The following is a 17,862-nucleotide window of genomic DNA, read 5'->3' on the forward strand; positions in this document are numbered from 1 at the left end:
AAATCAATTTTGAAGCAAAATATTACATAGACCTAATTGATTGGCAAAAATGTGAACTCAGTGAACCTCCAAATACCAATCGCATCTCAGATGAAAATCTAATAAAGTGTTAACATTGTTTATGTTCCAGATGTGCAGTATTTTCCATGCTAAATGAAAGACGTAAAGAGATACATCAAACTTGTAACAGAGGTTTCAGATCTAGATTGCAGTTAGTAGAGAGCTTTATTCGTGCAAGACTTGCATTGCAAAAAATAATGCCAACATCAATTGTTTTTCGCAATGCATAATAATGGCAACAACTAATGAAACAGTGATTTTTTGTAAAAACCTAGCCTTCTAGCAGCAACTGAAGACAATATTTAATGTATATTTTCTTAAAAATTTTAAACATTTTTAACTGAGTCATTGTGTAATATTTAAACTCTATTACAAATCTAGTATATGGATAGAATTTGTGTTTTTGTTTTGTCATAGTGTTTTTTTTTTTTTTAAAAATGGCAGAAACCACGTTTTTTTTTTAAAAAAAAAAAAAAAACATCCTGGCGCCAGCTAAAGATATAAAAAATTTAAAAGAAATTTTGCCACAATTAATATTTATATCATTATGCAATATCAGAAATATCATCATTTGAATTAAAAAAAAAATGTTTTTCGATACACCATATTAGACATATCCATTTTAGATCCTTTTTTACCAATATTTAGAAAAAGATCTACAATGGATTTGTCTAACTACCCAACCACCTTTCTTCTTTCTGGCTTAAGCTTACTTTTTCGAAAAACTATGCATAAGAGACTCTATGCATTCTTGGATAAATTTAAATGCCTTTACAAAGGCATTTAAATGTGAGTTTCACGCTAATTACTACATAACCCACTAACTTATTAAAACCACTGAGTCAATCAGTAAAGCTGTTGATGATAAAAATTTTGCATGTCGTGTCTGTCAACCTACAAAAAGCTTTTGATACAGTAAATTACTTAATCCTACTCAAAAAATTAAGATATTATGAAATCAGAGAAATACCTTATAAATGGTTTACTTGCTATTTTCATAACAGATCGCAGTTTGTTTTCATTAATTACTCAAGATTTATTTAAATAAAATGTTCTAATGGTGTCCCTCAAGGCTTTGTATTAGGCCCACTACTTTTTCTTTTTTACTTTAAAAACCTCAATAAATCCATTAAGTTTTTAACCACTTACCACTTCGCTAATGATACTAACTTGCTAATAATCAACAAATCTTAAAAAAATTAATTAACACAGTAACTTTGGTCTTACCAATCCAGTTGCTTCACTCAAATAAACTTTCTCTCAACTATATTAAAACTGAACTGGTTATATTAAAATCCAATAAATCAAAAATCAATAAAAACTTAAATTTTAGATTAAGTAGACAGAAAATCAAACATGAATAAACCATATACTCAGTCAAAAATCTTGGAATTAAGACTGACTCTAATCATTTGTTTGTATCCAATCTTAAAGACTTAGCCATGAAGATTTGCAGATCAAATGGAATGCTGGCTAAAGTTCACCAATCTGGAAACCACTTTTGAATATGCCATGTCATTTTTGGTTCTCATATATGATATGCTTGTTAAATATGGGGCAATCCCAGCAACATCCTGGTACAAGGATCTTCAAAACAAGGGTTAGAAGATAATGTATTTTCAGAACTACAAATTCAATCTTAATGTGCTTTATCTTCTAAGATTCGTAAACTTTGTGATCTTGTTCAAGTTATTAAACAGTTTATTTGGGAACACCTACACAAAAACCTACCTCTTACCTTTAACTACCTTCCCTTCTTCCCTAAAAGTTCAAATAATCTTTACTTTCTTCAATTAATAATCTGAACTTGCTAGTCTTAAAACACTGTTCTGCTACTTATGAACATAAAATATTAAAGTATAAAGTCTTGAAAAAAACTTCCAACAACGACAACAAGCTATTTATTTTCCTTAAATCATTTTTACAATTATTTAAATAATAATAAAAATAATAATAACAACAATAATAGTATTAATAACAATAATATATAATATTAATATAAAATATTAAAATTTATACAAATTTTAGTAATAGTAATAATAAGTATGTTTACAATAATTACAATGAAATAATAATAATAATAATAATAATAATAATAATAATAATAATAATAATGAATATGATAATGGTAAAGCATAAAACTATTTACAATAATAAGTTAATGATTTATTAATATGGTGTCACTCATACAGAAATTTTTAAATATAGTATAAGTAGAGACACATGGACCATAAACACTTTAAAGCACATAGAATATACATTAAAAATAAACATGTAGAAATCATAATTTGCAGTTTATAACAATAAAAAAAGAAAAAATAAACATGCAGAAATCATAATTTGCAAGTTATAATAATAAAAAAAAGAAAAAATAAACAAACAAAAAGTACTGATGATAATTGTAGTAATAACGAAAAAAAAATTAAAAGAATATTTTAATAGTAAGGATAATGAAGTATAAAAGTTAGAATAAGATGTTTTTCAGAATTTTTAAAATTTAATTTTGTTTAAGATGGAGTAAAGGTGTTTTAGGATGTAGTTTTTTGGATTCATTCTCTATGATCTAAAAGCTCTTCAGTCAATATGTTTTTAAAAGTAATTTATTCCACTCCTTCCTAAATAAATACAGGTAATATATCCAAAGATTTGTATATAAGTGTGTGTGCATGGGTGTGTGTATTTTTATATGTGTATTATGAGATTACAATTATTTTTGTTGTGATTATTGTTATTAATTTTATTATCATTTGTGTATTTGTTGTTATAATAGATATTATTATTACTTCCATTCTTATTATTAATTCTGTTACGGTTGTTATTAATTATAATTATTATAATAGTATTTTATTAATATTAATGTTACTGTTATTAACTCCAGCAAGGTTTTTAATTTAGATTAATACATGTACTATTTGTAAGCATCCGTGAAATGTAATAACTATTTCAGAAGTATTTCAAAAGATTGATTGTAATTGATTGATTATTAACTTTTACATTCTTGTTTCCATGCTTGGTCAGGTTGAATGTGATCTACCTAAAACTATGGCATGACAAATCAAAGTTATGATCCATTTAAAGCACTATATTTTTAGACAGCTCAACATTAAAAGACTCTTTATAAAGATGTCTAGTAAAAGAAGCTATACATTATAATCATAGATTAAAATTGTTGGAATATAAAATTGCCTGTAATTGTGGAAAGTAAAATTGCCTGTGTCTGCGGAAATTAAAATTGTTTGTAATTGTTAAAAATATCGAAAACCTTTGCTCTTGTATTATAACAAAGGGCCTAAAGTAATTTAAGATATGCAAATTTAGCAAACTATTTAAAGATATGCAAAAGTGAATTAAAATTTATCTTTTACCTTATGAACTTTTTCCTTTCATTGTCTTAGTCACTAAGTAACTGGTAGTCACTTTATAAAACTTTTTTTGTAAAGTTTTAATTTTAAATAACTTAGGGGTGAAGTAGAGATTTTACCCTAGAGTATATCACTACTTAAAAGTAACAAGTAAGGTATTTCATATTTTTAACCACAAAACAATTTTCAATTTATCATAAATAAACCTGAGACATTTTCAGATTTAAGAGAGTTTTTAATATAAAGAAATATAGCCTAAATGCTGCAAATTTAAAAAATCAATTTTTAAAAAATATGTACTTTAAGTCAAAATAATTTTAAATTAATATATAATAGATAAAATCAAAAAAAAACTTTAAATATAAAATTAAAAAAAAAAAGTACTTTTAAAATTTTAAAAAACAAGTCTAATTTTCAACAATATAGTAACGTAGTGAACAACCTTACATGCTCTGATTAAGCCTAACTTTTTTTTGGAGTGAGGTTTATAATAAATAGTAAAAATCTGAAATTTTAAGAAAATTGGACAACGTGTAAGGGTAGCAGACTACAATTGAAGTTTCAAGATTGACACAATTTATCAAACTTGTTTATAATTAGGAGAAACATGTAACTACTTGGTCAAACCTACTAGAATATTATTTTGAGTATTATATTAATTAATGTTCTTTTTCTTTTATATTTATATTTATTATGCAAAAAATGTGAAAATTAATTTTAATTAAATATTTTTTAATTAAATATTTTTTAATTAAATATTTTTATTCAAAACTAGCTTTATTTTTTAGTTTTTTTTTTCAATTTGTGCTGTTGTTCGTGGCCATTTTACAGGCACACTAATAACTTATTCCAAACTTTTTTTTTGGTAGTATATAAAAACTAGAATTTTTACTAGTGAGGTGGGTAAAAATGGCTGAATCAAAAGTTCAAAATATCTCATACTAGAAACTATCCTTATTGAATCTGTCAGAGATATAAAAGATTCTAGATATACAAGGATCTAGGCTGAAAACTGTTCATCAGGAGCTTTTATGTTTTCTTGCACACTTCAATACAAAACTAAAAATGTGGCTGCAAATGAAACAGTTAAATAAGCTCTACCATTTTATAATTAAATACAAACAATTAAACCAAATAAAATGAGGAAATCATGACATTATTTAATGAGTTAATGAGCCTGCTAAAGATTGACCATACCTATAGAAACACTGACAAGAATACCCCAAAAAATTATTGGGTTTAAAGATAAGTTTACAAAAAAAATGAGGTTCTGGCCACAAGATGTGCTAGATAAATTAGTTGATGCAGAGGATAAACAGTTTATGATCAGCATTATGACTGATAGGAAGGCATCTATGGGCTAAGTTGATCTTAAATGCAGTCTTATGGAAAAAAACACGAATCATAATAAAAGTTGCTGAACAAGAAAGAATTGATAAAGAAAAAGACATGAATCATGTCAGAAAAGTAGCTGAACAAGGAAGAATCAATAAAGAAAAAGAACAATCAAATATTATTAATGAAAAAAGTTTGTCTTAATTATGATGTAAATGAATTTGGATATAGTTATGAAACTAAGCAGCGTTCTCAAAAAAGAACCTTGAAAACTGACACAACTGTGTTTATACCACATTCTAAGTAAAATGCAAAATGAGGTTTTCTCTGGATTTAATAAACCAGACACTTTGCACAATTCAAGGTGGATGTCAAAATTGTTATACTCTTTAAAACATTTACTGCTGAACAAAAAGATCAGTATGCTGTCTGAAGAAAATTTTTTTGCTAAACAACTACTTCCTAAGCTACAAATGATTTTTTTTTATATTTTGTTATATTCCATAGTTGGTAAGAACATCCATATCTTCAGCAATTCTTAATAATGATTTTAATCTTATTAATTCATTATTTGAGTATAAAGCTATTAATTTAACTATTGCTAATTCTGTTCTGAAAACTTTTAGCAATCACATGTGGTACCTCACTGAGGAGTTGGCTCTGCTGTCTCTCTTTTAAAAACAATTTAGAGGACAAACAAAGGCAAAAGATTGTAAATAAAATACTATCCCTAAAAAATTGTGACAATAAATAAAATAACTTCAAAATGAAAAGGGTCGTGGTTTGGTAAACCTATATTTCCAATGCTTCCTGAAAAAGGCTGTGATTGATTTGACTAATTTTATTGGTGAAGACTCCCTAGCATTTTTTACCATTATAAATATAAACAGTAGTTTTCTCAAGGAGTCAGTTATAGAATGGTAAAAAAATGAAAGTTTTCTTGTTTTAAAAAATGTGATTTCTAATGTGTTGTTAATGACTCTGCTGAACCTGGAGTAAAGTTTTGTAGTGACTTTGTGGGAACTGCTAGAAAAATACTTTCAAGAACAATAGCAAGTTATAGAAAACAACAGAAATACAATACACAACCAAAGAAAAATGGTAAACCACTTAAAACCAATCAGATGGTATATTAAATTCTGACCGGATTGTCTATTTCTTCTAGTTTTGATTTAATAGATTTAATTTTTATATTGTACACACATTGGATTTTTTTTATACTGTACACACACACACACACACACACACACGCACGCACGCACGCACGCACGCACGCACGCACACACACACAGATGTATGTGATATATATATATATATATATATATTTATATACATTATTGTTTATGAATATATATATATACATATATATATTTTTATTTTTTATTTCACACAATGAAAATCATATGCAGGATCTGAAATAACCAGTTTTGATGAGCCTCAAATAAATCTTAACTAAGGATAAGAAAATTTTATATAATCTGATTGCCATGCTGATTTAATTTTCTTTCATAGATTTTATTGCAACCAACCCCTAAGCTTGATTCTTTTCCATATGCTGACAGAACCAATGCCTTTTAAATATAACTTTGTTTTACTTTTTATATTTACAAATATTCTTCTTTTACTTTTGATAACAATTTTGAAATTGAACTTAATCATTTTTCACCATTTCAATTACCAATTTTCGTACTTGTAGAATTGTTATTTAAGTTTGTAATTTTATACTTATTTGTAATTTAGAGTGTTATGATGCAAAAATAAACTGTTAAATGCTTAAAAACTACATAACAACTCTCCAATAAAAAAAAACTAAAATTAAAAGATAATGATCATATAATTATTTGGAATTTTATCCATACGCCTATATAGTAAATTCAACTTATAAGCTTTTAGGTGACCTTTTCCAACAAGAAAATTGAATTAATGTTTTATTTATTTATTGGTGCTATACTTTATCAAAGTCTTGGTAATGTTACTGTTGTTTTTCCATAAGCAAGAAATTAAATGACTTGAAAAGTTACCAGTATAGGATGTTAATTTGATTTCATTGGTATATGTTGCCAATGTGTTGCATATTGCATAACATAAACATTGTCAGTTAAATTACCGAGTTCTATAAGTCTTGCTAGAAATTATAATTAATTCAAATAACTAAATTGGATGGCAACAAATACAATTTATTATTTTAAAGGAGATGACAAATGCTTGCCATAAGACTTTGAAACCAGCTACAAAACAAAAAACTTAGATGTGGCTGATAGGCTAAATGTCCGAAATTCTCAGCTCTATAAAGTTACTGTCAAAGAAGGAAGTCATTGCACTATTCTTCTATTACAAAGAGGCCACCAAACAGACTGTTACAAACAGATTGTTAAAAAAAGACTGTTACAAACAGACTGTTACAAACAGACTGTTACAAACAGACTGTTACAAACAGACTGTTACAAACAGACTGTTACAAACAGACTGTTACAAACAGACTGTTACAAACAGACTGTTACAAACAGACTGTTACAAACAGACTGTTACAAACAGACTGTTTGTGAAAAAACTGTTTGTGAAGTATCAAATTCAAAAACTAATGACATTCTTGAAGTGTGGGAAACTTGAATACAATTGAAAAAATGTGCTGTTGAAAAATTTGAGTGCAAGTTACATAAATATGACAAACTGAAGAAAAATAAGGAAAATAAAGCAAAGCACTCTAAAAGTCTATTGAAAAAGGTAGAAGAGTGTAAGGATGGCTTAGAGAGTCTTTTTTTTGACATTGTTCATGCGGATACCATGAAGATAATTAGCATTCAAAAATACAGAGAGTTCCTGTTAGCTCAGAGTGAGGTGGGAAAATGTGGTAAGATGGGAAGTGTTGAAAAAGTCTTGGCCAAAAGAGAAAGAGAAGTTCTCAGCATTAAAGAAAAATTCAAGGAACAAGAAAAATAAGACAGAGTGACCAAAGAAGAGAGGGCGGCTATTCTTCAGACATCCAAATACAAACAAAAATGGTAATGATAATGAGGAATTTGGTGAGTCATCATTAAGCACAACTTCAAAGAGAACTTAATGTAAACATGGCACACAAAAAATACTGAACAACAAGTTAGCAGTATGTCTTGATATGGCAAAGGTCAGTGATAGAAATGCTGCACTAGTCTTGACTTTAGCACTGCAGCACCTTGGTTATAACCCAGCAAATTTTAATATCAATCATCCATTCGAAGAGAAGAGATGAAATGTAGACAAAGAATTGCAGAGAACTTGAAAGCAGAATTAAATCAAGGAGGCATCCATAAAGTACATACGCAAAAAAAGCACTGGTTTATGACCCCCTACCCCCTTATATACATATTTTTTTCTTTTCAATAATTCAAATAAAATTCGTTCATTTATTAAACAATCTTTAGAAGTAACTTGTAAAAACCTTTTGCGTAACTTTAAGAAAAAATTTCAAAAGATAAGTTTTTAAGTAATTTATTTCAAATGCAATTAAAAACAAAATAAAAAATAATTTTTTCTTTAAAATTGAGTTTTAATTTAAAATATTTTCTTTTTTTATAGTTTTTTTTTTTTAATTTTTTTCCAAGTTTAAGTTTAACTTAGCATTTCTTTTTTTCAGCGTATTTCTGAAATCTTTAAATTATCAAAACACTTAAACAGTCTGGTCAAGTTGTCAACAAAAAAAATCATGTGTGGTCAGCAACAGCGTTTGATTGCACACTATTCCCGCCCAAGTGTGGACTAACTAGGCCGTTTTTCTTAGTTCGACAATCTCAACGCAGGACAATAATAATTTTTTTTTTTTTTTTTTGTTATTCACCTCCTCAAGGCCATGAAGGCCACTACAGATGAGGAGGCTACTCAATAGTGGTTATAACCCTCTCTCAACTCTATAACTCCGAAACACAAACCTTGACGAACAAGGCCGCTGTGCGGAGAAACAAGTTGAGCGCGGTACTACCAGGGACATGGTGGGGATCGAACTCGGAACCTCTCGCTTCTGAAGCGAGCGCTTTACCACTACACCACTACCGCATTACAATATGTATCAATTTTTTGAATGTGCCTCAATAAAGCAATGCTGTTCTCTGAAACTATATAAACACGAAAATATTTTTTGTATTGTTTTTACTTATTTTTGGAAAATATATTTGCACGGAGGATTTAAATTTTCTTTTATTGTTCAATTAGTTTTCGTATGTTCAAAACTAAAGATTAATTTTCATGTCATGATATGCATTAAATTTAAAATCTATGCATTAAATTTAAAAGTTAATGATTATGCAACTTATATTCAAGTTATTTGAAACTTAATTAGTGGTTGCTTGCAGCCTTGTTGAATGTAAATTTATTTAAAAAAATAATCAGAAAACAAAATTTTTTTTTCAAATTTATTAATTATTTTTATATATTCTTAAGAAAACAAAAACTAAATGACATTAGTCTAGTTTTTATTTTGTTAAACTGTATAAAGTTAAAGACTTACTGATTTTTGAGATATGTTTATGAAAACTTTTGGTCCATTTAAGTTGTCTGTCAATGATCTTGTTAATTCGAAGTAACTACTTGATGTTCCAATAGGTAATAATTCACAGTCAATCAAAAGCTTGCTTGCTTCAATCTCTACTTTAGTTTTTGCAATTAAACCCAAAATATTTAGAGTACCTTTGAGATGAAACCCAGCTTTAAGGAATCTGTTTGCCAACCTCTTTTCTGACAAAACAAAAAAAGTATATATATATATTTGCATCATATATATCAAATATAGATATACATTTTTTATATAACAAATATATAATAGGATGGTCCAAAAAAATGAAGTTTGGAAATTCTGTTCTCCACAAGGCCACAAGGCAAGACATTATTAGAGAATTTCCGTAAAATTTTGAAGCAAATCAGAAAATATTTAGGGGTCAATAAAAAATTTGACTTTTCATGTATACGGTCTATACGGTCAAAAGCATAAAAATCTCATTTGATATTTTCATATTTTACTATTCAAAATTTTTAATACTCAAAATGAAAAATTGTTATAATATTGATTTCAAAAGTATGACATATAAGTAATGCCCCATCAAATTTCATCTACCGCGATCATGGCTGCCTTAGAGGAGGATGGGTAAATCTGGCGATGTCACTGGACAAAACGAAGCTGAAACTGTTTTTGGTCCTCGTCTTTGGTGAGGGTTTCATTACATTTCTGGATAAGAGCAATGCCACACTCTGCGCTATAATTGACAACCTTCATCTTGTCAACTCGATCCTTTAAATTTTGTTAGCAAGCATCCGCTTTCCATGCTTCTGGATCTTTCAACAGGAAACTCTTGGCCTCCTCCTTTCCAGTGATACTAAGTACTTTAAAGAGACGAAATGTTCTTTGGGTAACAAACTTTTCAAGATGATTGAAGTCTGTGCCACACGTGCTTATTTTCTTCAGAGCTGACTGAGTCTTTGAAAGCTGGAGGTTGGCAAGCATGGCTTTTTTAACATCTAGAGGGGCTCGGTTGTCAAGCAGTTTCCCATTCCAATGAAATAAAGAGGAAATTCAGTTGAAAAAGAAATCTTTCTCTGCTTCAGCTACTTTTTTTGGGGTAGCTATCCGTGACCTTCTAAAGGTGCTCAGGTCGTCAAGAGGATGGCCTAAAGCCTTTGCTACTGATGCAACAACATACATAGCTCTACGATCAGACAGATTTATGCTATCTAAAGCCCCTGCGGCATCTGGAGTTACTATCATGCTTTTCAGTCATTTAGGCTTTGAGGAAAGAGTTTGAGCAGATGATGATGATGGAACTCTGAAGTCTTTATCATCGACATTGTCCTTGTCTACAGACTTAGAAGAAGAACTGATATTCAATGCAGGACCAGATGTTTCTATTTGCTGCTACTTTTCTGTCTCTTTAAGTCTTCAAGTTCTCTTCTTCGTATCTTTTTTTGCAAGACTGTGATCCACTCCAGCCATGCTTGAACTGGTGACATCTTCTCTCTGCATCGTTAGGAATTGTCTGTCTTCACTGCTTGTCATGATGTTCAAAGCATTCTTTGTGGCCAAGTCAAAAAGTTCCATCAGGTCGTCTTTGAACATTTGCTCTTTAAATCTGCAGCCTTCATATGCTTTCGTCCTATTCACCTTTAACAGTTGATATTCACCATAAAACTTCTTCAGTTTTCTTTCAATCAATCCTCTGAGTCGGAAATCTCGCTTTGCTATAAATCATATTGATATCTTTGTGCGATAAATACTGTCCTTCACAGTGAGGTGTTCTTCAAGGTGGTAAAAGAGGAGGAAGCGGATGGCATCACCATTCATAGTCAATCTTGCTGAAGAGAATTGGTTGGTGGGCTTGCTGACAAGCCAAACTTCAGCAGAACTTCTTGTTGCAGCTGCCATTATGTAATTAAGACCTGCCTGTGGATATAAAAAAATACTAAATAGTAAATATTGTCATACTATTCATGAATGTTATATTCAAATGTTCAAATGTGATTTCTGCTACGCACATGCCGTAAAATTAGGTGCTTGCCCAAAATATTGAAATCCAATTGACTCAAAATTAAAATTGCTCAAATTGGTCCAATTTTTTGCATGATAAATTTACATAAATTACATTTCCGTTTAAAACCATTTGTAACCTCGCGTAAGTAAATTACTCGTGTAACCTCGCGTAAGTAAAAAAAAAGTAAGTAAAAGAGCAATCTCTAGCAATTAGCTAAAAGTCGTTATTTACAAAGCATTTTAAGAACATTGAAGCAAAAGTTATATCATTAGTTTTGATCTAAAAAGTCAAGAGGTCAAAAAAATTTTGTCGCATACTTTTTAAATATTCACAGAGTTTAATTATTATTAATATTATTTACTGAAGAATCAATTGAATTTTTAATATAAATACTTTATTCGAAAAATTAATTACTTATACGGAAATGTAAACTTACATTAAACGTTTAAAATTACTTATGTAATTTCTCTTTTGATAAAAATTAACACTACAATTTTAAATATTTAATTTTTACAACTGTTTTACATGGTTTTAACACCTCTTTTATAGCCTTTTTAGCTCATTAGGCCGGGTGAATAAAGGAAAGCATATCGTATTTTCTTATCTCATCGTTTTTATTAACAGCTCATTTAGTTTTATTTTCATTTAGTTCGAAATTTAGTTTCATTCAACGTTTCATATAAATCAAAACTTATATTAATATTAAGAGTTCCTCTATTGTTCCTCCATAGCTTCTGAAACTTCATTCAAGCTCATCAAACGCTCTACATTATCTTAAATATATTTTACTGTAAGAACAGCAAAATTGAATTTTTTATTACGAAATATTTTTCTTAAAACAAGAAATATATTTCTGTTTCTGTTATTTAACTTCAATCTCTTTCATAGATGGATAGAAGAAATTGTATAGAAGAACAAAAATTAAGAGAAACTTCCAAAAAATTATAGATCTCACTGAAGTTTTTATGGCAAAAAGCTAATCCACTTATGCCCATTTGTTTTTTGTAAAGAAAGATTTTATTAAAAATAATAAAAAAAACTTTTACAGAAACACAACGTTACAAACTCTACAGAAAACATTCAAATGATAAAATTGTATATCATTAAATAAGTGCTGGCAGTGATTGTCTAATCATAAACAACAATATTTTTGTTGTAAAAGGGAGAAAAAAAATGCGAACAGGAATTTACAGGAATACTAAACATTTAGTTCTTACAATTTTATTAAAAAATAAATCAAGTGAAGATAGCTGCAATAGTAAAACAAACATGAACTGGAGTGCTCTATTTAAAGACAAAACTAAATCCCGGGAACAAGTTAGAATTTAAGTAGGTGATCGCTGTTATTAGGGTTTTCAGTATCTTGTTGTGGAAGACCAAATATCATTAACTTTTTTGCTCTTTTTTGTGTATCCTTAACAATATTGGTGATTGCTTTGAAAATGCTAAGTTGTTCCGAGGATTTAGTTTTGGTTTTAAATAAAGCACTCCAGTTCATGTTTGTTTTACTATTGCAGCTATCGTCATTTGATTTATTTCTCAATATTGTTAAAATTATTAAATGTATAAATAAACATTGCAATATATGCAGTGTATATAGACAAAGAATGCAAAAACTTGCTTAACTGTTACATTGTGTCCAATATAAATAAAATAATATGGAAAAACTTCCCTTAATAAATTTATCAACAAAAATAATAAAATAGTTATAATGGTATCCAAAATGGTATGAATCGTGCCATACAGTAAATGATTTTAGGGTAAAATTATTTTAGAATTTTTTGAAATAATATTTGTTAATGTTATTCCATACCGTCCAACCTTTTTTTTTTAAACCTTGAGACTCCTTAAAAGAAAAAAACCTTGAGTTTTACACCTGGATAAACGTTTCATATAAATCAATATATTAATGTATTGATTTATATGAAAACTACAGACCTCCTTGGTTCTCAGCCAGAGCTTTTACCACTACGCCATTGCTGCTAGTTTACTAAACTTGTTTAAGAAAATGTTATTATTCACAAAATTAAAACTAACAAAATATTATTAAAACGTTAAAAAACATAAGATATCAAGCATTATTGGGGGAGAGTAGGGCACCATGAAACATGGGTACCATGAAAGTTCCTCCATTGTTTCTCCCTATTTATGAGTAAATATTAGAGCTGTCTTTTTTAGCAAAAATTTTTTAAGTCCTGGATTTAGTTCAAAGCTAGTTTCATCAAGAATTGAGAATTTAGTTAAATAACAGATTTAGGGTAAAATTTTTTTAGTAAAATTATTTTGAATGAATTCAAAATAATTTTACTAAATTTTAACTTAAAAAAAAATTCCTTTAAAAACACAGCATACTGTTTGAATACGGAAGTAAAATAGGAAGGTTTTTTAAAAGTGATATGAAATTTTATATCACCTTTTAACTGTGTTTTTCTAATTTAAAAAACGGTGGAAAAAGTTTTAAAATACATTCGTAGGAATGGGACGAAAATGTTGTTTATTCAAAATGAAACTTTTTTGAAACCTTTAAGGTAAATATTTTTTTTTTTGTTGTTGTTGTTTTTTTGGTTTGTTTTGTCTTTATTGTGTTGCAAATGATCTGAAATGATACAAACACTTTTTACATTTCATCATATTTTCTTCGATATAGTAAATAACAAAAGGATGCAATGTTGCTAGACTGTTGTTCTAATGAAAATCTTTTACTGCATCTTAAATTAAAAAACTGTAATTTTCAGCAAAGGCTATTAATACTAAAATATGATTACTTGGTAATGTTTTATCAAATATTTGCCTTGGCATATAATTGTAGAAGTAGTATTCAAAATCGTTTTCAAACTTTTTTGACATGGCTATAAACACTTACATCTAATGACTGCATAATGTGCAATGAATGAGCTGGTAATTATCTCTTACTGACAATATTTTTAGTTTCATTTTATTTTTTAGCATTTCTTTTTTAATTTTTTTATTACAAGATTTTTACAATTAGGAATTTGTTAGTTATGATTATTCAACAGAACCAATATTATGTTTTGCATTATAAATGTGATTAAAATAAAAATATGAAGTCATTAAAAACTAATTTTGTTGTAAAAATTATCAATAAACACAAAAAAAAAAAAAAAAAAAAATCATTCACGTGTTCCAAATTTCAACAATCAAGTATGAAGGTAAGTTATTTAGCCAAGGAAAAATTATATTACTATAATAAAAATAATAATAGTCGAAATACGAAAACTAGAAATTATATTACTATAATAAAAATAATAATAGTCGAAATACGAAAACTAGAAATTATATTACTATAATAATAATAATAATAGTCGAAATACGAAAACTAGAAATGGCTCTTTTACTTACTTTTTTTTTACTTACAAAAGTTTTTATCAAAAAGTTAATTATATAAGTAATTATAAACGTTTAATGTAAATTTACATTTCTGTATGAGTAATTAATTTTTTTTAAAACAACTTTTATTTTATAATGTAAGTTTTTTTACTTTCAAAAGTAAGTTATGTAAAAGTAGATTACATCAAAAAGTAATTTACTTTTACATGTAAAAGTAAGTCAAATGAAAAAGGTGTTTACTTTTACAATTAAAAATTAGTTACTTTGAAAATTACATTACATAGTATAATAGTTCCTTAAACTGTAATTTACATTTACCTATAAAAGCATAGTCATAAGAATACATAGTCTGGAAACAGGGACCGTTTCCATTGTTTTTCGATTTTAACTTGAAAACTGCACAACAACCCGGCAAACCTGCACAAGTTTAAAAAATGGCATTTTTTAACAGTAATTTCGAGATAAATAGTGATTTGGAACGTTTGTTTGACGTGGTTGAAGGATATCAAATATAAAGATAAAGACAAATTTCTTATATATAGTAGAACAAAGTTAGCCTTGTGGAGAGTGGTTAGGAACACTTTTAATTTTTACTATGCAATTCTGGATCACCCTAATATATAAATATATATATATATTTGTATCATATATATCAAATATATATATATATATATATATATATATATATATATATATATATATATATATATATATCTTTTAAAATCATATTCTTGTTATACGATATTTATATTTGTTAAATTTGATAAAAACAGCTGCGTATAAACTTTTTGTTTTAAATATATTTCTATGTAATTATATATTTACACAATATTTTGCTGACCTTTTGTGGTCAGCATCATCAGGTGTAATAAAAAACGTTACAAAATTACATAAATCAAACCGTCAAAAAAGAAGACATTACAGGCGTAAAATAAAAATAGTTTTTATTAAATGGTATAATGGCGTCAGTTAAAATTTTTTTTTGAAAGGTGAAAATAAAATGAATAAAAACAAGAGAACTTTGAGACCATTTATTATATTCAAAAAAATTTTAACTGACGCCATTATACCATTTAATAAAAAATATTTTTATTTTATGAAGTTTTCATTTTGTAACAATTTTGTAATGTTTTTTATTACACCTGATGATGCTGACCGCAAAAGGTCAGCGAAATATTGTGTAAATATACAATTACGTCAAAATATATTTAAAACAAAAACTTTATAAGCAGCCGTTTTAATCAAATTTAAAATATATATATATATATATATATATATATATATATATATATATATATATATATATATATATATATATATATATATATATATATATATATATATATAGGGGTGTACCCTCATGGTCATCCAGTGGCATGAAAGGACTTGTTTTCTCCAAGGGCGACTGAAGTTTTAAAAAAAATCTTGTCAGTCGCCCGGCAGGACAATCAGACATTTTGTTACTTACAAAAGTGTGTTTATTAATAAAGCCATATTTTGATCTATGAAGATTTTATTCCTTGCGATTATTTAATAGAAAACTTGAAAAAGTATTTAAAGTAGTACACACTTCATTTAACAACGAGTACACTATGATGCGTTATATAAGTTTACCAAACTTAATAAAAAGAAGCCAACAGGCAATTTAATATTTTAAAGTGTGGCTGTACTGTTTTTTTTTTAATTATTGTTGCATTTTGAAGCACGTTTCTTCTCAATTTAAATTGACTTTTAAAATTACATTTTCTTTCAATTCCAAATTTTAATGTATCATTTTTAAAACCTTATAGTCCTATTTTGAATCACATGAATGGGCAGTTAAATCATTAAAAACACTGAACCTCTTTTGTTTTTTATTAGTAAAACTTTTATTTTAATTTTGTCAAACAAAATTAACAAAATAAAAAACTATTAGAATGCACATGAAAAATCCTTTTTAGAATGCAATTAAGGATGCACGTGGAAAGTCTTTTTTTCTAAAAAAGTTTTAGTATAATGAAAAAATTTTTAAACACTAAAAACATAATGTTTTAGACATTCAACTAAATTAAATTCGATTGATGGTTGAGAGAGAATAATAGAATATTTCTACAAAACATTTCTTATCAGTTTTGGCTTACAACTTTTTTGCTTTATGTAATGAAACCTTTGTTAAGATTGACAAAAAGAAATGAAACATATATGATATGAAACATATATGATATGAAACATACATGATATGAAACATATATGATATGAAACATATATGATATGAAACAGATATTGACTACGACAAAAATGAAAACACATCTTTAATCACAACTTAATTAATATTAATTTAAAATAATTTACTTTTAAATGAACCATTTCTTATAAGACATCTTTAAGTAGTGTTTAAATTTTTTTCTTTAGTATTTTCACCCAAGAAAAAAAAAAAAAAATCTTTTACACCGTACTACTTATTATCATAGCGGACGACTCAAATGAGAAATAAAAACTGTTTTCAGTTGCCAGCAAGGTAACTGGTAAAAAACCGCTGGGTATACCCCTGATATATATATATATATTTACATATGTATATATATATATATATATATATATATATATATATATATATATATATATATATATATATATATATATAATAAAATATATATAACTATATATACTTTTTTATATAAAAAAAATATATATATTTTATAAAATATATATACAAAAAGGCTGTAGATTTTTTTGATGAAAATTTACTTTTAATATTTACATATGTATGTATATATATATATATATATATATATATATATATATATATATATATATAAAAGAAAAATAAAATATATATATATATATAAAATAAAAATAATATATATATATATATATATATATATATATATATATATATATATATAAAAGAAAAATAAAATATATATATATATAAAATAAAAATAATATATATATATATATATATATATATATATATATATATATATATATATATATATATATATATATATATACAAAATAAAATATATATATATATATATAAAATAAAATATATATAACTATATAATTTTTTTTATATAAAAAATATATATATATATTTTTTATATGCATATATATATAAAAACGCTGTAGATTTTTTTGATGAAAAATTTACTTTTAATGGGTTTGGAAAAAAGTTCATGTGGGCTGGGGTTTACATGCCTCCCACTTTTCTAAAGGACCTTGTAATCTTTAGTAATAATAAATACTTTATCAAAACTTTTTTTTCAATTTTGCTCTATCAGTAT

At 26.7% G+C, this 17,862-nt stretch overlaps 1 protein-coding gene across 1 annotated transcript in view; it reads right to left on the reverse strand.

Annotated features, from left to right (window-relative positions):
• The window catches only part of LOC101239070 (uncharacterized), a 154,593-nt gene that overhangs the window by 35,718 nt on the left and 101,013 nt on the right, over positions 1-17,862 (reverse strand). Inside the window, exon 13 of the mRNA XM_065803678.1 lies at positions 9,238-9,464. Within this exon, the coding sequence (XP_065659750.1) occupies positions 9,238-9,464 (227 nt within the window). The remainder of the gene's footprint in view (positions 1-9,237; positions 9,465-17,862) is intronic.

Source organism: Hydra vulgaris, chromosome 08 (assembly GCF_038396675.1).
Source record: "Hydra vulgaris chromosome 08, alternate assembly HydraT2T_AEP".
Taxonomy (NCBI): domain Eukaryota; kingdom Metazoa; phylum Cnidaria; class Hydrozoa; order Anthoathecata; family Hydridae; genus Hydra; species Hydra vulgaris.